General features: G+C 36.4%; 1 protein-coding gene across 1 annotated transcript in view; it reads right to left on the minus strand.

Moving 5' to 3' along the window:
* HAPLN1 (hyaluronan and proteoglycan link protein 1) overlaps nt 1-11230 on the minus strand; it is a gene marked incomplete at its 3' end in the record, with an annotated part of 29053 nt that extends 17823 nt beyond the window's left edge. Inside the window, exon 1 of the mRNA XM_080693239.1 lies at nt 11110-11230. Coding sequence (XP_080549365.1) covers nt 11110-11209 — 100 coding nt within the window. The 5' untranslated portion in view covers nt 11210-11230. The remainder of the gene's footprint in view (nt 1-11109) is intronic.
* Between the last annotated feature and the right edge of the window lie 10470 nt (nt 11231-21700).

Genomic DNA, 21700 nt, shown 5'->3' on the forward strand with positions numbered 1-21700 from the left:
TAAAACCACCTTTGCAGAACATGGGAAAGATTTCTAGTAAGGCCAGGCTTCTTTTTTATGGTGATTTGTTTTATATGAAACATAGTTATATAAATGAAATGGGATAAAATGTGGGTCATTATCCATTCCTTCACTCAAAAATTACTCCCCCACCCAAAAGAAAAAGAAAGATTAGATGGAGGCTATTTAGTTTGTGTATTGCTTTGGAGCACAAGAACTAGGCAGCCTATATTTGAATTTCAGCTTTACTACCAACAACTACATGCCTATGGTGATTCTAAACGTAGCTATTAATGTATTACTATTTTGCCATTAAGTCTGATAGAACCAATCCCAGAGCAAGAGATGCTTTTAGTATAATTGTTAGTGTTGTCTGCTCTGGTTAGTAGTTTTCAGAATTTCAATTTATCCATGTGACCAAAAATTCATAAAGAACCAGCATGTCATTCTTGTTAAAAAATTATGCTGTCATAGAGAAATGAACACAAAAGAAAATTAAATTTGAACATTTCACTAATAGTCTTAAGACATTCATACTTAAGACATACATTAACATTGATTAACATTCTTGAGACATACATACTTTTCAGGACTTGAACTAAAATAGAGCCTTTTTCAAAGGTTATAGAGAAACTGAAATATTAATGCAAGTCATTCGTGTTGAGGCTGTAATTATCCACAGATGTATAATTTACTGAAAATGTCTCATTTTATGGTAAAGGGGTAGAGCTCACACCCACTCGCCTCCACTCAGGCCACTTTTACTTTGTGGTGAAGAGTAAATCCAATGATGTGTAACTTGCCAAAAGGACACTGTTGGCTGACATCTTCAATTAATATGTAGAATATCAAGGTAATAGCAGCACTGTGTCAATCTTTGAGGCAAAAAGAAAAAATAAAGGAAGGTTTTGATTTTTAGTTATAAGAAATTATGAATCTAAAGCCTATCGGGGTCATGTATGAAGTCTAGTAAAGGGCTTCCAGGAACCCCAGTACCACCAAAAAGAGAGAGAGAGAGGGAGAGAGGGAGAGAGGGAGAGGGGGAGAGGGAGGGAGGGAGGGAGAGAGAGAGAGAGAGAGAGAGGCAGGCCAAACACAACCACTCAGGTTGGACAAGGGTTGGGGAAATAAGAGGCAGCCATAAATACTAGTATAAGAAAACCTGCATCCATTGCTGGCAGCAGAGATGGGTCCCACTGATGCTGTCCTATGTGAATGAATGTGGGTTGAAAAATAGCAGGTCTCTGAATTTCCCAAAAAGGCTAGAAATAAATGTTTTAATGTAAAAGCTGTCTACATCTAAAAAGCTTGCAATTAATTTGGGTGTAAAAAAATCCAAAATATGAAAAAACTCCCACGTGCCAGTGACAAGGATTTAGAATATAGAAAGTGAATGTGTGACCACTGCATCTTCCTTTACCCACCCTGTAGGTAATGACAGTCTTTAAAACTGAGGCCAGAGCCATCTCATTCCCTTTTCCTACATATTGCCTTCCATACCCTCCATAGGTGATTTCTTGTTCCAGCCTCAGTGGAGACCTGTATCATCTAGTTTATAAATATTACTTATGTACTGGTAATTCCAAAGTTTTCTAGCATCATACTTCTTCCTTGGTACAAAACCAGTAAATCCATCTACATTCTGGTAATATATTGGATGCCAAAAAGTTAATTTAAGTCACTTGCCTAAACCTTTTTTCCTCCCAGTATTAACTTAGTTTATGCCTCTGTCTTCTATCCATTTGCTTAATCCCAAATCTAGAAGTGGTGTTCAAAGTGTGTTGTTTTCTTAAATTTCTAAATACAACCTGTCAGTAAGTACTGCCATCATTGTCTCCCTTTAAAAAAGAAAAAAGTTAATCACCATTGCTACCATTCAGATTCAGCCCCCATGATTTCTCTTCTGAACAATTCCCTCCAGGGTCAACTTGTCTTTACTTTTGGTCCACTATGATCTACTATTCACATGGTTTGTTATAAATGGGGATCATATTATGGTAACTCTTTGATCAAACCTTTTAAACATTTCAAATGCATCTAGAATAATAATCTGAACTCTGGGTCCTGCCTATGTTTCCAATCTCATCTGAAACCACACCTTCTCCATTGCCCTGCTTCATTACTGTATGAAACACCATCCCAGAGAATTTGTGTTTTCTACTCTTTCTGCTTGCAATCTTCTGGTTTTTGGAGCCACTCTTTCTTGCTCATTATTCAGGTTTCAGCTCAGTTTTTCTGGCTAGGTTAGCACTTCCCTGACTGTCGCCTGATGGAGTTCACCCCATTGCCCTGGAGTGCTCCTTTTTAAAATCCTTTTCCCCTTAAAAGGACTTTTATACTGGGGACAGTGGTGCACGCCTGTGATCCCAGTACTTGGGAGGCTGATTCAGAAGAGTCGTGGGTTCTAGGATAGAGTACGATAACTTAGTAAGAACTTCTTTCAGAATAAAAGAGGGATGGGGGTGTAGCTCAAAGGAGGCCCCACTTTGGGCTCAATTCTCAGTACCGCACATATACAAAAAATCTGTTATATTTATTATTTAGGTATTCATTTGTTTATATTTATTTATGCAGTTTTGCTAAGTGAGCCAAATAATTAGTTATAAGGAAAGAGAGTAAAGTCCGAGAAGCGTTGTTTGTGGAACATATTTTGATTTGAATATATTGTAGAAAGTTTATAAAAAAACTGTTACTTTATGCATCTTTTACCATAAGTTATTCCATTTACATGGGAATATCTAGATGAGGCATTAACTAATTAAATTTCCAGTATTTTAAGCTAATTAAGACCCTTTGTTAATGACTGTGTAATGAAAGACAAAGTGAGCTAAGAAGACAAAAATAATTGTATGCAGATTCTTGGAGATTTATAACTTGTCAGTATAATTTATAAAACATTTTTCAAGATAAAGTAAAATGTAATTGTTTGTAACTCATATTATACTGGGAGAAAAAATTTAAAATTTACATATATAGAAAAAAAGCAAAACAACTTGGTTTGCCTTCTATGAGAGCATTCATTATTTATCACTAGCATCATTATTAGTTTTTGACTAATTTTTGTTTTGACCATTTTGACAAATATAGTCACACAAGAAAAATAAACATATGTGCTATGTATTGTGATTTATAAGGAGCCCTGTATATCTTCAACATATACATCTTTCCTTTCACTTTCTACTACTCTTCTGTGGCTCAGTCACTCAGAGCCCAAGAGAAAAACACAATTTCCACAGCTTTTTAGGAATAAGCCAGAGCAGAAAGTTAAAATAAGCATCATTACAAACAGAAAACACCTCACTTCAGGGACATGTTTCCAAGGATATTTTATTTTAATCTTACATTTGCTCTTTAGAAACAAGACAAGAATCCTTTTCCCCCATCCTCTTCCCCTAATCTGCACACTGGAGTAGTAGAATGCTTCTTGTCCTAACACGCATTGTCAATTTTATACGTGATGGAATATGACTTTCTGTGTGCACTGTAATTGTGCATCATAGTGAGGTTTGAAGTGGTACAAACATCTATGCACCAGCTCTTGGTGTTTCCCTCTGGGTGCCACCCCACTTCCCTCCTTCCTTGCTGTACAGATCACTGAGGTGGGTAGTGATACCTTCATATATGGACACAGCATTATTTGAACTGTTTCCCCTCCTCCACTCTTCTATCCAGTTCCCTTGCATTAGTCTACTGGTCTCTCTCCTCATTCATCTAAAGTGCCTTTAGTTTCCTATTTTCTCTCTAGCTTTTCCTGTGGGATAAACCATATGACCCTTGACTTTCTGAGACTGAGTGATCTCACTGAGCATAATACTCTCTACTTCTATCCATTTTCCTGAAAATGACATTTTTAAAATTCATAATGTCTTTGTCCCTTTTGAGCAGACAATGTTTTGGAAAGGTAGAGAAATTTCTTTTAACTTATTTTGTTCAATACATTTGACAGCATAATTATTGATCATATGCTATTAAACGTGCTAGTAGTATGTGGTAGTGATGCCCTTAAGAGAAAATATATGAAGGGCTTAGGCATGAGGTGATAAGTAAATAGGGAAATCGTGTAACAAACACATTAAGTAAGCCAAGGTTAAAATGGTGCTATTTGTGCTGACTATATGAAAATCATCCTGTGCTGACTACATGAAAATCATCCTGTGGGCACAGATGTGTAGTGTCACTTTGTTGTGGCAATACTAAATATGCAAAACACTTTAAAAGTAAATTTGTAAAAATATTTGATTTTTAAAATATGTTCAAGGTCTTCATTCTGAAAGAATAACATTCCTATTATTATCTAATAATATTCCTATTATTAATTTAATAATTTCTTTAGGGTATATGTGTGTTAGTTACTGGAGATTGAGCCTAGAGACAGTCTACCTCTGAGCTATGGCCTTAATCTTATTTTATTTTTTATTTTGATACAGGGTCTCACTAAGTTGCTGAGGACCTCCCTAAGTGGCTAAGGCTGGCCTTGAGTTACAACCAAAAAGAGAGTCTTCATGAGTTAGTATTTTTCTGGTTTGGGGGAGACTTTCCAAATATTCATTGGCTTCTTTCTTTGCCATCTATTTTAGCACCCAAGATGGAATATAGAAGCCATTGCTATTCAGCATGAGTTTGTTGCTACTTAAAAAGATTAAAATATAGAAATATAAAGCTGTATAGTTTTAATAGATCACTTAGAGATTAACAAAGAATTCAGGATTCTTGATTATTTAATATCAACTTTAAATATATTGTTAAGATGCATTTCTGGATTAACTACTAGGCAATAAAAAACTTTAATGAGTATAAGTATGGAGTTCTAAATAGAAAGATCTTATGGTTTGTAACAACTCTTTTATTTATATTTTTGCCTTTACTAAACTCTTACTTTGTTATTTCCTGTCACAACTGTGGCTCTGTAGCACTGTCAGTAAGTTTGCTGAAGAAATCATTTTGCCTTGCCACAGATCACGACCCAGCATTTTTGCACAAAGGAGGCCAATGTCCTAGGGGCATCTGGATGAGGAGATAAAGTATGCACAAATGCAAAGACAACTAAATGGGGGCTAGCAAATATATGTTGACAGGAACAAGATTGGTGTGAAGTTGTGCATTTCTGTTATAGTCAGTAGTTCTTTATTCATGGTAGTATCTGTCTCTTTTCCTAGACTTGAAGCTTAATGAAGCCAGAGGCCATACGTTTTTCTCATAACTGTATCCCAATATCTGTATAATAGGTGATCAGTAGATTTGTTGAATAAATGAGTTGTTATGAATATATATGCACACATTTTATGAATATTTGTATGTGTGTGTATTTTTATAAAAACTTTTTTGGTCTTGTTTACTATATAAATATAACAATATTTTTAGTTTGATAAAATGGAAAACCTGTGCTTAATATAGCAAGTTATTATTATTTTTTATTTAATGCCGTATTGTAAACTGATCAGAAATTTTAGAATTAGATTTTAATGTGATGATGTCAAATTTTTTTATAATTTCATAATAAAATTCTGTGATGGTTTATAGCTACCAATTTTTAGATAAAATTGTTAGTTAACGTATAGACCTTACCTAAATATGATTTTTAAAATATTAGCGAACATTGTCCTTGGCATTTGTAGTTGCATTTCTGGTTGCAAATAACATACTCTGCTTCCAAAATACAAAAGTGAATTGATTTAACATTTTGTAACAGACTCAGAGATTTATGGGAGTTTTAAGTGGGAGGGAAAAGGTTAAGATCATTTAATGCTTATCAAGTGCTCCCATTTATCTTTGGCTCTGTAGGTAGTTTTTGATCATACATTATTAAATTCATCCCACTTCTTTGGATCCATCTCATGCCATCAGATCCCAACGCTGCAGATAGTACATAAAGAACAGTATAGCATTTCAGTGACCAAATGTAAACCCAATACTCTTCAGAGTGGCATGCATGACATCTTAGGAAGATCATGCAGGCTGACTCGTGGACTTGAGCCACATACAGAACTGAAAAAAAAAAATCTTCTACTCAAACGCATAATCCCCTTGCTTTTCTGCTCTTTTTCATCCCACGGATTGGGAAGATTTTCTTAAGATTTTAAAATATTGGACTAGAACTTAATTAGGAAAAAATAACTGGATTTATTCAACAGATATTGATCTTCTACTATGTGCCAAGTGACTGGTTTTATCAATAAAGGATCCCTGCCCTTGTGGAGCTATTGTATGTCCTTGACAGATGACAAGCAACTGCATAAAAATAAGTATTTGGCCAGTGGTAGAAAAAGGAGGAGAAAGGATAGGAGAGTTTGGGAGCCAAGGGGAAGTAGACAGACAGTATAATCAGGGTAGCTTCATTAAACAAGTGAGAAATGAGCCCAAAGAAAGGGAGGGGATTAGCTAGTAGAGACTACCCTTCATCAGCTAGTTAACCTGCAACAAGCAAGAGAAAAGCTCTGGTCCTGATTCCCTTATTTATCCACAGGAAGACTAATCTAGATTTTCTAATAAAGTTTGTTACCTGTTTAGTTCCTGTGAACTACGATTTAATTTATTCCAACAATACAGAATGGAAGCAGTTATGTAGTTAATGTTCATTAAACGGTCATGGTGTGTCCTGTGCTGCTAATGAACGTAGTACCTGGATGGCTATGATGATAGTAGTAACTTGGAGGTGTCTCAGAAATAAATTGCTTATTCATTCATTTAACCAACAAACATATATTAAGCATCTTTTATGTGCTGAGCACTACTATATAGCTGGAGTGCTAAAATCCTTTCAAGCAATATGATGAAGGAGGCAGGTACCTTAGCAAAAAAGAAGCAGCACATGAAGTCGGGGCGGGTCAGACCTGGGGCACACGCAGGAAACGAGAACTACCAATGCTGAGGGGAATTCTAGAACTCTTACCAGGAGTTCTATATACTATTTTTTCTACCTGCAGAGGTGACTTCACTTATTCATTCATTCATTCATTCATTCATTCATTCATTCATTTATACTGGTGATTGAACCTTGGGGCATTTTACCTTTGAGCTAGACTCCAGCCCCTTTTTATTTTTTCATTTTGAAACAGGATCTAAGTTGCTAATGGTGTTGCTAAGTTAGTGAGACTGGTCTCAAACCTGTGATCCTCCTGTATCAGCCTCCCTAGTACTGGGATTACAGATGTGCACCACCACGCCTGACATAGTTAAACTTTTGACAACTCTTTCTCTTTAAAATTGTTTTATGTTTTGACAAAGGTAATGGTAAATTTTACTTGTTAAGTAGATGGGAAAAGTGTCCATTTCTGAGATTTCCTTTTGTAAAAATTCACTTTATCTGTTGCTTATGTAATAAGTATATAAAAAGAAAATATTATATATTTTTAGAAAACTTCAGTTTCTAAAAGGGAAGTAAAAGTGATCACAGAATGGGTAGTGTTTAGAAAATATTAATTAAAGAAGTCAAATAAAGTATTTATTAAAACTAAAATGATATTGTGTTTCAAATGTGCTTTAAAAGGCATAAAAGTGGTATCCACTAGTAGTTGTGGTCCCTTATCTATTTAGAAAAATCTATTTTCCATGACAGTGAGGAAGTAATTAACATAATGATAACAGCTATCATCTACTGGGCATTTACTCTGTGCCAGACACTGCTGAGAGCATTTGCATATATTATCTCATTTACTCTTCACAAAGATCACTGGAATAAAGAATGACTAGGCTCAGTATTATAGGTGAGGTAACTGAGATTCGTTGAGGTTAAATAAATTTTCTAAGGTCTAAGCTAGAGGATGACTATGGGGAAAAACTCTTGGAACTGCCATCAGGACACCTGGGTTGAACAGCAGATGTGGGAAGCACTGATGCCAAGACCTGGAGAAAACCAAGCAGGTGTATGTGTTCAGTACAGCTGTAATTATCGTGCCTATGGCAACAGCTATAGAGTGTCTTTCTTCTCTGTAAATAATATACCTAGAAGTTGTATTTTTTAAAAAATATATATTAATCATTTCTTAAATTCTAGTGGCAATTGAAAGTCTGTACAAAGAGTTTTGGACGTGATCCAAATATTTAAAATAGTATTCTTTTGTGTGATTCGATATTCTATGTCAGACTATCCCGAATGGCTTCAAGTTTCAAAGGAATCAAGGATGGACTAGCTACATGATGGTATGAGAAATACAATCTATTTGAGAGTACAATAGAGACAACATCACTAGGAGCCCCTCTTTCTATAGAAGTATTTGAGAACTTCACTATCCTCTACAAAGGATAGTGGATAAAATATGATATACAAGCAAATAGGTGTGTGTGTATATGTATGTGTGCGTGTGTGTATGTGTGTGTTTGGTGCTGGGATCACACCCAGGACCTTACACATGCTAAACAAATTTTTGCACCACTGAGCTATACACCCCCAGCCCTCAAGCTAACCTCTTGGCTGTACATATTTTTTTAGCAGACTCTATGGATATGTGAAGTTCACCTTCTTGTGTAACTAAGCTAATTTAATAAAAAACTAAAAAGAATAAATGATCATACCTAAAGTTTGTCTAAATCTACATCATTTTCCATGAGGACCCAAGAGAGTTTTCTTTTCATTTTAGAAAATGCCTTTCACAAGAAATGCTTTGCAAACACTTGCCATTTTCTTTCCTCATTGATTAAACAATCGTGTGTCTATATCTCTATAGACTCTCCCACAACCAAACTGTGAGAAAGCCTTTAGAAAAGTAAGCAGGTAACTCATATGTAAGAGACTCAAGAATGCATTATTAAAATGTTGAGCATCTATGTGAAAGCAGCCAAGGAGGATTTGAGGGTGATGGGCACTATTTCCACAATATTATTTAGTCCGGAAGACTTCAGAGTACAAAAATAGAAATGTAACAAAAATGAGAGGTAGAAAAGGTGTTTGATAGTCATTTGAATTTCAAAAAAATTTCCATCCCTAAATGATGATACTGCTTATCAGTACAATTCAGGAATTTGAGAGTCAGATGGCTAATTTAATCATCTTACTGCAGATTTTTATAGAAATTTGTAAGGGTTTCAGCTCCCTTAAATATCTTCTAGGCCATGTTGAATAAATTAAAGCTTTAAATGTGAGAAAGTAATTCAATATTTCAAGAAAGTAATTAAGGTGTTCTGCTTTATTGAGTCTCTACTATGCTCTATGTTTTATTTTTGCATCATAAAAGACAATTAAAATTATGGCAGACCACTTGGAAATGGTTTCTCTGAAGCACTGTAGAATTTGAAATTCCAGTTTGAATGATGTAACAAAGAAATATATTGGGGAAAAGTAATGATATCAGATGTTTAAAGCAATTTTAAAATGAATCTGGACATATGGATAGAATCTCGTAATCCTATGACTTAAACCTGGTGTCAGTATTAATTTCCACAAGCAAATATAGGCTTTGTAGTTCTAGCACTTGAAAGCTCTGAGAAAATCTTCATGGCAAACTGATACTTTCTAAGAATACGAATTTACAATTAAAATGAAGTGGACTATCACGTATTTAAAAAAAAAAATTGGACAGTGCATGCAAATCACCATAATAATTACAAAATCTTGGCTCAGAAAACCCTTTGCAGTAAATTTCAACAGAGTAGGTAGCAATGGGAAGGCTGGGTCAGGAGAAGTTTTCCTTACTTAGAAAACTTCAGCCTGACTTAGTGTTTTCACATATTGTATACAGTATAGACTAAATGGTTTGTGAATAGCTTGCAATATAACTTGGTTATCTATTCATGATGTGTAGCCAATTATACAAATGTAAAGTTTATTTTATGTTGAATTTAAAACTGCTAGTATTAATGATTAGGTGTTACCATTTTAGCTGAATTGAACTCTGTGACTAGAAATTAAGATAACATTATTCCTCCAGTAATCTCTAAGTATAAAATCTTATTTTCTTTGGAAAATAGCAAAATAGCTTTGGCTCTCTCTCTCTCTCTCTCTCTCTCTATATATATATATATATATATATATATATATATATATATATATACACACACACATAGTATATATATATACATATATATTCAGATATATATCTGAGTCAGCAGCTTGCAGAGTAAAACATTTGATTATATAATTTATTTTCAAAGTTCAATACTGAAAAATAAAACTGTTAGAAACAAACAAAACTGAAAGAGATGTCTCTAAAATAGCTAGACATAGACAAATTCAAAATTCTATTCTGGTAGCCATAATTCATACAGAAAAATATTTCTAGTCAGGTTTACACTAGCATTTGACCTTCATAAGTCATAGTTTTCAACAGTGAAGGCAGTTTTCTTAGACCATACTTTTGACCTTGAAGCTATAACTTGCTGTTTTATGACTCTTAGCAAACTTATAATGACTCTGGCTCCCAAACTGAGTGTATCTAAAATTAATGCAATCACATGTTCAAACTGTTAACTTCAGTAATTTTCCTTTTAATTATTTAGCATACAAGGGCAGGAAAGAAGCTTCGGCTCCGAGGAGAGCCTTTTTGGTTAATTGCATAAGTCTCGTAGATTTCTTAATGCAGGGTGCCCTCCTCTGAAGCTGAGGCTGAGGAAAGAGCTGCATTGTACTGCAGCCTGAAATCTTGCTATAGCTGCTCTCGGGCTTGGAACACAGCTGAGCTCATCAGAAATATGCAGGGTCAGTAATACTGGTCTGTGGGAACTAAAGCTGTACTGAAGGAGACTAGAATATGTCAAGCTACTTTTTTTCTGGACCATAACTACTTTGATTTCACTTTACTTGCATTGTTTCTCTTATTGATTAAACAGCTACTGTAATACAATGACCTTCCATCATAAGTATTACTTCCTATGTCTTCCCTCCACCTTGCATTCAACTTGAACACAGCAACTACACTAAAAACCCTGGACTTTGACTGCATCAACTCACTGCAGTTGGACATTCTAAAGCTGTTCAACTTTAATAGTCCCTGAATCTCAACTCTTCTGTAATGCAGTAGCATTCAAAAGCCAGAAAGCAACATTTTTCACCAATAAGCAGAAAGGGAAAGAAAAAGTCAATGCAGCAGAACTAAAATAAAGAAACACTAACCTAGCATCTCCTCTGTAAGTAACGTGCAATAATTTGACTTTATAGGAGAATTTGCATTTTCTTACCTTGGATTTGAATAACTCTGTCATGATCCAGAGTGTAGTTGTCCGACTGATGATCAGCCCAGCAGATTGAAATCAGCACCAAAAGAAGTAGACTCTTCATCTTTATAGCCCAAAGAATCTTCTTCACTGTGAGAGCATCACACACAAAGAGGCTGGTGAGGTTTGGAACCCTTTGGAGTGTTGCACTGCACAACTTATTACTGCCTTATCATCATAGAATGGGTCTGTAAAAATATTTAACCCAATCTGCTCAGAAAGTTACTGTAGCTGTCTTTGAGAGCTGAAGACTGCAGATTTGAACAATTCCAGTTCCCCCTAGGCAGCCAGAGTCCAAATAGTGTTTAACTCTATCTTTGCAGAAATGTATACCTAGATATTTAGAGCACTGTAGTTCTGACATAAAAAGTTACAGCGAGTTACAAAAATATTGAGCAAGGACATACAGAGACCCTTTAAAAATTATTCTCCTCTGGATTTAGAGTAAGTTAATAAAACAGCAATTTAATATATATACATATACATATATATATTTATCACCAAATCTAATTAGGAACTCAATCTTAAACTAGAGTAAATAATGAATATTTGCATGGAACTTCACATCAGACTTTATTTTACTTGTGGCTTTCTAAGCAGGTTATATTTGCTTGTTCTAAATAGAAAAGAGGACAAAAAAAAAAAGCCTGATTAAGCAGAAGCAGCACGTTTTTACAGATTCACTTACCATCTTAAACACTGCTTGGGTCTATGGTGAGTAGTTGAAAATTACGGACAAACTAGGTTAGACTCGTGCATGCTACCACTGCTGTCATCCTGATTGATTTTTCATTCATTCCAACCTAAAATGCTGATGCACCAACTTCGAGTGCCAGGTAGGGTCTCTGCAGTCAGCAGAGCCGTGACTGCAGGGAACATCTCTGAAAGCTCCACAGGGCAATTAGGCAAATGAAGAGCTGAAATAGACAGGGAGGCTCAACTCTGGTCCTCAGTGAGAGGCAGAGCCATCCCTTTCTTCTCCTGTATCTAAAGTATGATTTGATAAAAGGAGACAAAAACCCTCTCCCCTGACAAAGTGGCCATTGGAAGGACCAAACAGTGATTCTCAGCAGAAAAAAAAAACTCGCAACCTTTGCAGTATTTTCCAGGCAAGAATTTCAGTGTAGCTTCTCTGTTAGAATGTGGAAAGCCGAGGCAAATACTAACAACAAGGACTTTCTTTTTCTCTCATGCACACAGCAGCCTTAACAATACTGGCTATTTTTAAAACTGAAATTGCACAGTACTGGCTTCTCACACTAATTTGTTTTTTCCAGGAAAGCCGGACTTCCTGGAATACTTATTAAAGAGCTCCGAGTCTGTTCCTGGAGGTCCTTGCAGGCAGGCTGTCCTCTAGAGCCCAATGCCCTTACTTACAACACCTCCCCAAGTCTCCCCAGAGAAATAAGCCTTTCAGCTTCTCCCCGAACCCCTGAAAATCCGAATTCCTGGGATCCTCATGGGTTCAGTCTTCCATGTTTGCTCTAAACTGATTTCTTCATTATGTCACAGAAAGAAGATGGTAGATAAGCAAACTATACACTTTATGTGTCCAAGTGTGTTGCCTTCAAAATTCTGTCTGATTCACTAATCTTATTTTCAGAAGTTTATTTGCATGTTCCTCTCAAGATTATTGTACAATGATAACTTTTGTAGTTGTTGACTTTTGCCTATGGGATTAGAGTTAACAAGTATTACCTATTTTCAGACAAGAATTGTGTTTTGAATGGATGCAAATAATTTAAAATTTGAAATGTAATAGAGATAATTATATACACAAACTTGAAACATTGGGCAAATAGCACCTTCGGTGCGTTGTGCTTGCTGATTGCTCAGGAATAAGAGAAGGGGAGAGAGCTCATTGTAGAGGACAGAGTATGGAAAAGAGCATATGGTTTTAACAGTTAAAGAAGGGAGACATTCTAGGTAAGGGGTCAAGGTGACCAAAAGCAGAGAACATGCTAGACTAATCTTCTTACTACTGTGGTTGTATTTGTAGGAAGTTGTATCCATAACATGTTTAGAGCTGTGCATCTCACCACCAGGGTCTCCTTCATTTTTATTTATTTTACCTAAAATTAGTTACATATTGATCTGTATGTCTCCTTTAATTTAGTATTGCAGTATCCACACTTATGCCAGCAAAGGCTTATTCCACGGAGTTAAGGTATTAATCATACAAAGCTCGATTCAAGGATGCAAACATCCTGAGAGTATATGTGTACATGTGGGGACAGAGGATAATAATGATGACAACAGTTTCTTTTAATTGGAGGTCTACTATGTGCCAAGTCCTACGTTGAGCATTTTGCCCACAGTGGTTCCTGCCATTCTTATAACAATGCCATGAGACAATAATTTTCTTTTTCCTGATACAGTAGTTAGCAACATCTACTTTGTATTGTACTTATTTTTTGTTAGAGACACTTAATTTTTAATTTTTATTTTTTTATTCAAGCTTTTAAACTTGAAACTATTTGCTTTAAAACTTGACTCACTTTATGTGTAAATACAAAATTTTTTTCCACTTGTGCCCGATAAGTCAGTCAGATGGGCTTCTCCTTGTCATCATTATTGTGCCTTTGCTCATTTATTATAACACCCTGGTGCCATGAACACTGCTGCCTTGGTGGTCCATGTGTGTACACATGTAAACATACACACACAACCACACACATACTCACATACACACACAAACACACCTTTTTTTTTTTTTAGAGTAAAGGATATTGCCCATCTGTAGCAGATTGTGACTGAGGCATTTTTAAATGAACACTTCTGAGTACTCCACACTGGTATTAATGCAATCCAGGCAGGAGAAAGTGGACATTTTCTTTGCTACCCTGGCAACATAACAGTGCCATCAATAGACTTAAAACTAGGAAAGCAAACTGTAGAAAAACAATCTTAGGGTCTTTGAGCAAACTACCCATAAGAAGAAGATGCAGAATGCCAGACGGAGGCCCTCGAGGGCATGGAAAGTGCCTGGCATCTTTACAATGGTCCCCAACAGAGAAGAAAAACTCGGGACACAGTTGACGCTCCTGTAAGTCAATCAATCTGAATCCTACTTCTTTGCAATTTTAGTCATATCTCCTCTGAATACATAGGTAGGTTAGGTAAAAGTGTTCAGTTCTTCGTATGAGTTAAAGTTAGAAAGTTTGGGAGATTTTTAAACAATGAGCTATTATTACCAGCACCTAATTAGGACTCAGAGTGCTCATTGCTAACCGGCATTTCAGTTTGGACTCATTGTGAAGCTGGCCTTGGCAGCATGGCAGCAAGGCCTGGTGCCCTGTGAAAAGAGACCATCAGGAAGCTGCAGCCAGCATCACGCTGAGTCCAGACTGAAATGCCTGAGTTCATAGCCCAAGACAGGTGGAGCACAGGTAACGAGACAGTTCAGCTTTGCTGAAAATTGAACCATTATTTGGAAGCAGTATACCTTACCACAAGTAAAAGTCTAAGAGTTCAATACACAGATATATAAATAATAAGAGTTTAATACTAATGTGGCCAATTGCTATTCCCTTAGCATCTATTTGTAAATTATTACATTAGGTTAAGGGGAAATAAAATCAAGTGGAAGGCAAGCATCTTGTTTTCTGTGCCTTGAGAACAACACTTCATGTTTCCTAAGGTGCTACCACATGCTAGGCACTGCCCTGGAAGCCTCACCTACTTAATTTGTTATTTTTCAGAACAACTTAATTGAAGTAAGCACATCACTGTACACATGTTATAGTCTGGAAATGGAGATTTAGAGTGGTGGAGTACCCAGATTGTACAGTGAGAAGCTGGGAGTCCCAATCCATGCAGTCTGCTTCCAGAGGCTGTACTTTACTCTCAGTCTTACCCCAAGAAATGCTGCGAACTCTCCTAATCACTGTTGCACTCACCTCTCACCTATCTCTCTTCTCTCTCTCTTCTCTCTTTCTTCTCTCTCTATCTTCCACCTCTCTTTCTTTCTCTCTCCCCCCTCCCTCCGATCTCTTCTCCACCCTCCCAAATATACGTTTATTGGAGCATTGTAAGAAAAAAAAATCTCCTATGTTCTTGGATAGGCAGAATAAATATCATATACACATATAATGTAATTTCTACTAAAATACCAATGTCACATTTCTCAGAACTAGAAAAAGGTCCTAAAATTTATATGGAAAAAAAAGTCTAGAATAGCCAAAGCAATTCTCAGCAATAAATATTACATTGGAGGAATCACAATACTTGATGTACTAGAAAGCTATAAAAGTATAAACAGCATGGTATTGACACAAAGATAGAAACATAGACTAATGAACAGAATAGAAGATGCAAATTCTCAAATTTATGGCCTGTTGTTTTATGATGAAGGTGCTAAAAACATATGCTGGAAAAAATATAGCTTTTTCAACAAATGATACTGGGAAAACTAATTATTCATATGTAGATTAGAATTAGAGTTCAATTTCTCACCCTGCACAACAGTCAAATAAAGAGAGATAAAAGACCTATAAATCATGCAGAGCCTGCAATTATTAGAAGAGGGCATAGGGCCACAACTCTTTTAAAGTTTCATCAAGCTGGAATGCCTCCCCTGAGCCCTGTCATGCTGGGTCATGCATGGCCAGAGTCCCATCAGTCCAGGGGATGTGTGAGGGCACAATCTGAGAACTCTCTCACTACAAGCTCAGCACTCAGAACTGTGCCTGTGAGCCAAGAGAAAGAACTCAGGGGAAATCACACCTCGGAAAAAACAGCTAAAAGTCATACAGGAGCCAAGACAGAGGGGACATTTCATACTGTTTAGACATTTCTATGTGTTATTCCATGAAGAAGGCTAAAAAATTGCATTTTCCCTCCACTGAGAACATAATGAAATAAGCCAGGCTTCACTTTAGCATGCGGAATTTGGTTTTGAAAATGATGAGAATCAATACAAAAGTTACTAGAAATCCAATGAGAAAAGAACCCACAGCATTTTGTCCTACAGATTTATTTTAAAATAGACTGACTCTTCTCTTCCTTGATAGTATTTAAGTCTTATCTAGTTAGAGGCATGTTCAGTAATTTTTAAATATCCACCTCCCCCAAAAAAGGCGACTCTATGCTGGCTTCTCAACTGCTTTGTTGCTGGCAGCTGATTTTTATGTTCTGTTCTAGCTTCACAGGGAGAAACTTAGAAGTCAGACACTGGCCCTAAAGGGCTTAGACTAGGGACACATTTGGATTATTCTGTGTAAAGAAGGGTGATTGTTAATGTTGGTAAGTCAATAAGCTTTTTGCCTAAGACCCCAAATACACAACATGCAGTAAGACAGAAGGCAGCCCTGTCTGGATGACACCTAAAGCTTAAGAGAGAAGCTGTAATCAGAAGACAACAAGCAATATTACTCAGTTATACAAAGATAAATGGCCTGGGGAGAGCATGCATGCTTTCAGGTGATCACAGCATTTGCCCCATCCTGCTGCATCACTGTGTGAGAGCAGGAGCCATTGAATCGATCTTTCTGGTGACATGGATTGACTGCCCAGCTGCCTCCCTTTCCATCCTGACCCTCCAGTCTGTCCATGGTCAGTTTCCTGCTTTCTTGCCCTTGATATTCTCCTTTCTCCACCTGGTAGGCTGAAAACAGTTAAGCCCAGAAAGGATAAAATATGAGTTCTACTCAAGGTCTCAATTCTTCACCTATGAAATAGGAATGAAGCTTCTCCCTGGTTGAGAAGTGATCTTAAAAAAAATCTAAAAGCTACATAGCTTTTATTTTTTTAATTAAATTGATATGACCTGCCTTGAGCTTGGTCAGTTTTCATAGAATAAATGTAAGAAAGTAAAAGAAAATAAAAGATATCTTCATCTAAGGGCCAGGTAGGTTCTCTTGAGAGTACACCATTTGAAATGAGATCAAGAGTCAAATCAGTGTGGTACCCAGAGCAGCAGGAGCAGCGCTTGGGAGTTTGCCAATGTGCTGACTCAGTATCTTGGGCATGGGACTGGGTTCAGCATCACCATTTACTGAGCACCATCCCCAATATACTGGTTCTTTCTTTACTGGAGGTCGAACTCAGAGGCATTCTACCTCCAAGTTACCCTCCTCCCTAGGCCTTTTTTTTTTTTTTTTGAAACAGGGTCTCTCTAAGTTGCTGAGGTTAGCCTTGAACCTGTCATTCTCCTATCTCAGCCTCCCAAACACTGGGATTACAGGTATGTATTATCATTCCTAGATCTCAGTGTAACATTGACTGGGCTTGTCAATGTCTGCAATTTTACTAAAGAAGAATGTAGTACACCTTAGCCACTTATCGGTTAGACTTAAATAATTTGGAAAAGCTTGATTTATTGAGTATCATTTGGGTGTGGATATATATATATATGTGTGCATATATATATGTATGTGTATATATGTATGTATGTATATATACATATATATGTATATATATTTGTATATGTATATATATGTATATGTATATATGTATATATATGTGTGTGTATATGTATATGTATATGTATATGTATATATATACACATATATATATACATATATATATGTATATATATATTTGGTACTGAGGATAGAACCAAAGGGCATTCTACCTCAGAGCTATACCCCTAGCCCTATTTTTTAATTCTTTATTTTGAAACAGGGTCTCACTAAGTTGCAGAGGACCTCGCTAAGTAGCTGAGGCTGGCGCAGTCCTCCCATCTCAGCATCCCACGTACTGGGATTGCAAGTGTGTTCCACCATGCCCCGCTTTGGATATTTCCCCAATTTACTTGTGGCTTCATTTTTTTTTTTTTTTACTTTTTTTATTGGTGCATTATATTCATACATCATATTGTGGTAAAAAAAAAAAAAAACTTGTGTGTAGAGACATGCACACATCACTGATTTAACCCCTAACCAATTCCCACCCCATTCCCTCCCCTTCCCTCCCTCCCTTGCTTGGCTTAGTGGTTGACTTCGATATGTTTAAGTACATTGTGTGTTTTAGAGATTTTCCTCTTCCCCCCTCCTTTCTCCTCCAACACTAAGAAAACAAAGCATCCAATAACAAAATGGGCAAGTGAACTAAATAGACACTTTACAAAAGAAGAAATTCAAATGGCCAATAAATGCATGAAAAAAATGCTCAACATCACTGGCAATCAGAGAGATGCAAATCAAAACTACCCTGAGATTCCACCTAACTCCAACTAGAATGGCAATCATTCAAAACACAACAACAGATGCTGGTGAGGATGTGGAGAAGTGGGAACTCTAAGACATTGTTGGTGGGATTGCAAATTAGTACAACCACTTTGGAAAACAATATGGAGAATCCTCAGAAGAATGGGAACAAATCTACCATTTGATCCAGCAATACCACTTCTGGGTATCTACCCAAAAGAAAAGAAAACAAACTACCAAACTAATGCATGTATATCTATGTTCATAGCTGCACAATTCACCATAGCCAAACTATGGAACCAGCCAAGATGTCCAAGATGAATGAGTTACAAAACTGTGGAATATGTACACTATGGAATTTTACTCAGCCATTAAAAAACCTCATTTACATCATTTTTAGGAAAATGGATGGAACTGGAGGACATTATGCTAGGTGAGATTAGTCAGTCACAAAAATAAGAAAGCAGATGCTTTCCGTAATATGTGAGAGTTAGGGAGAATTAATATAAAATTTCAGAAATATTAGTAAGTCATGAATTTGTGCCCTGCAAATAAAATATGCAATGTTGAACTTTCTTTCTTCATGGCTTTTATCAACTTGCATTTTGAAATTATGATTCATTTCTGCCGGGCGTGGTGGCACATGCTTGTAATCCCCATGCTTGGGAGGTGGAGACAGGATGATCGCACAGGTTCGAAGCCACTCTCACTGGCTTAAGAGACCCTGTTTCCATATAAAATATAAAATAATTCTGGGAGTGTAGCCTGGAGGTAGAAGGGTTCCATCTCCAGTACCAACAACAACAACAACAAAAATTATGAATCATTTCTTGTGTGTGTGTGTGTGTGTGTGTGTGTGTGTGTGTGTGTGTGTGCGCGCGCGCACATGTGTGCACGCATGCTACTTGGGATCAAAGCTAATGGTAGTCTACCTCTGAACTATGCCTTAGCCCTATTTAATTTTATTTTGAAACAGAGTTTATGATCCACCTTGAGCTTGTGATCTTCCTATCTCCGTCTCCCAAATACTGACATTACAGGCATGGATCTCCACTATCTCTCTCGTATTTTGAAATCAGCCTATTTCCATCCTGTTTAACTCCTAACAGTTTCATCTTTATATTCTCTCTCTTATATTTTTATGTTTCCATTTCCCTGTTCCTCACCTTCAGATCTTCCCCATCCATTCTTACTTCATTTATTCTCTTCTCCCTACATATTTTTAATGTTTATTAAGTTGCTTGATAATTTAAGTGGATACAGAATTATTCATCATACAAGTCAGGGCAAAAAGTAAACAGTAGAACTTTTCATAACTACGCGGAAAAAATAGTTACTTATAAATCGTGGCTATCTTAGGGAGATATAGTATGGGCATAATGAAGAAAAGTAGAATTGAGTTTCATTCTTTCGTGGGCAACTTCCTAGTTTTGTTACCATGGGGGAAGTCATTCAAGTAACTGCTTTGGGGTCAAGTTTTGATTGGCCAATAAAAATAGTTGATGCCAAATGTTACTTTATAACTTAGCTAAAAATTATATGTGAAATAGTTAAATGTGGTAAAAAAGTTAAGTTTTGTATGGGGTTCTAATATTTTTATGAGGTTCTGATGGCAATACAGGGATAGGGAAAATTAAATAATTTTATATAAAATTTGAGTAAAAAGTATTGTATTAGTTGTTACTATAACTATTATTTAATTTTTTGTAGTGGAGATATCAGGCTCTCCTTTATTCTGACATTGCATTTTAGAACTGTCCTCTTCAAGCAAAAATATTTGCAGATTTTTAAGATGTTGATATCAATAATGCTTGTTTAAGTAGCAATTCAATTTATGTATTGTTTTTTGCTGGCTCTTCAGTAGCTCTCACTTGAAAAATATTGACAGAGTTTGGGCAAATTCAGCAACTCTTCACTTCATCAAAGTGCTTTGGTTCAAAATACTCATTGGAGTATCTAAACCTGCTGTAGAAAGTCTTTGAATTAGAGATTAGACTTTTCTCAAACCAGATTTTTTAATGGGTTCTGTAGTGGCTTGTTTATTAATTTTCTCATACCTTCATAAAAGCACAAATTGTATTTGATTTTTTTAACTCTGCATTCTCACTGCTGTAACTCAGAATTCCTGACCTCCACAATGTAAGAAAGAAGATTTATTTGCTCACAGTTCTGGAGATGTCAGAGGTTCAGTCCATGTTAGGCCAGGTGAAGTCTGCGGAACTCAGAGCATGGCTCAGGGAGTAGAGAAAGGGAGTTCCAGGGCTTTATTTTCACACATCGCATAGGCCAGGTGGAAAGCAAAGAGAGCAAGCAAGAGTAGGTGGGACCATATATCATCCCAAGGCCACACCCCCAGGGACCTTGCTTCAGCAACCAAAACCCTCCTCCGACATAGCTGCTCTGTCTCTATAAGTTGTAAAGGAAATTCAAAATTCAAATCATAATAGTGTTTATAGTGTTCAAATCTACGGCTTTTTATTGAATATCTGAAGTATATGGAGAATGCAGTACTTATGCAAACTAATAAGCACAGAGACCCCTTTTCTTATTTTTAAGTAACAATGTCTGGAATTGCTGAATGAATACATAACTGAAACACATATAGTGTGATTCTGACACCTCGGTTATAAATTATGTTAAGCCCTATTTTTTTCTAAAATGATTCTTAAAAGTCTTGAACATATAATTCAAAGTGTATTTGCATGCAGTACCTTAAGTGGGAATTTTCTCCAACCCAGCTTATATGAGTCTGGAGATGGGATTTATGTACACATAAATAAACAGTGTCACCTTTGTGCTCACTTCTTTTACTATGAAAGGAGTAGGGAGCATAAACCATGTCTCTCCCCCATTGTGTAATATGTCATTATTATTATTATTATTATTATTATTATTATTAATTTTTGTGGTACTGGAGATGGAAACCAGGGGTATACTACCAAGTAGTTTCTTTCTTTCTTTCTTTCTTTCTTTCTTTCTTTCTTTCTTTCTTTCTTTCTTTCTTTCTTTCTTTCTTTCTTTCTTTCTTCTTTCCCTCCTCCTCCTCCTCCTCCTCCTCCTCCTCCTCCTCCTCCTCCTTCTTCTTCTCTCTCTCTGTCTCTCTCTCTCTCTGCAGTACTGGGGATGGAACTCAAGGGCATTATATCTCCGAGTTACAGCCCCAGCCCTATTTTTTTATTTTTTATTTTGAAACAGGGTCTTATTGAGTTGCAAAGGGCCTAAGTATCTGAGGCTGTCCTTGAACTGAGATCCTCCTGCCTCAGCCTCCCAATAATGGTATTACAAGTGTTTGCTGCCACACCCAGCTGGTATATCCTTTTCATCAAGAATCTTTTCAAATAAGATTATACAATCAGAAAAATAATTGCCAAAATCCAATCTAATGTCAGGAAACAAAGAAATGGACT

This window comes from Muscardinus avellanarius (genome assembly GCF_963383645.1).
Source record: "Muscardinus avellanarius genome assembly, chromosome: 1".
Taxonomy (NCBI): domain Eukaryota; kingdom Metazoa; phylum Chordata; class Mammalia; order Rodentia; family Gliridae; genus Muscardinus; species Muscardinus avellanarius.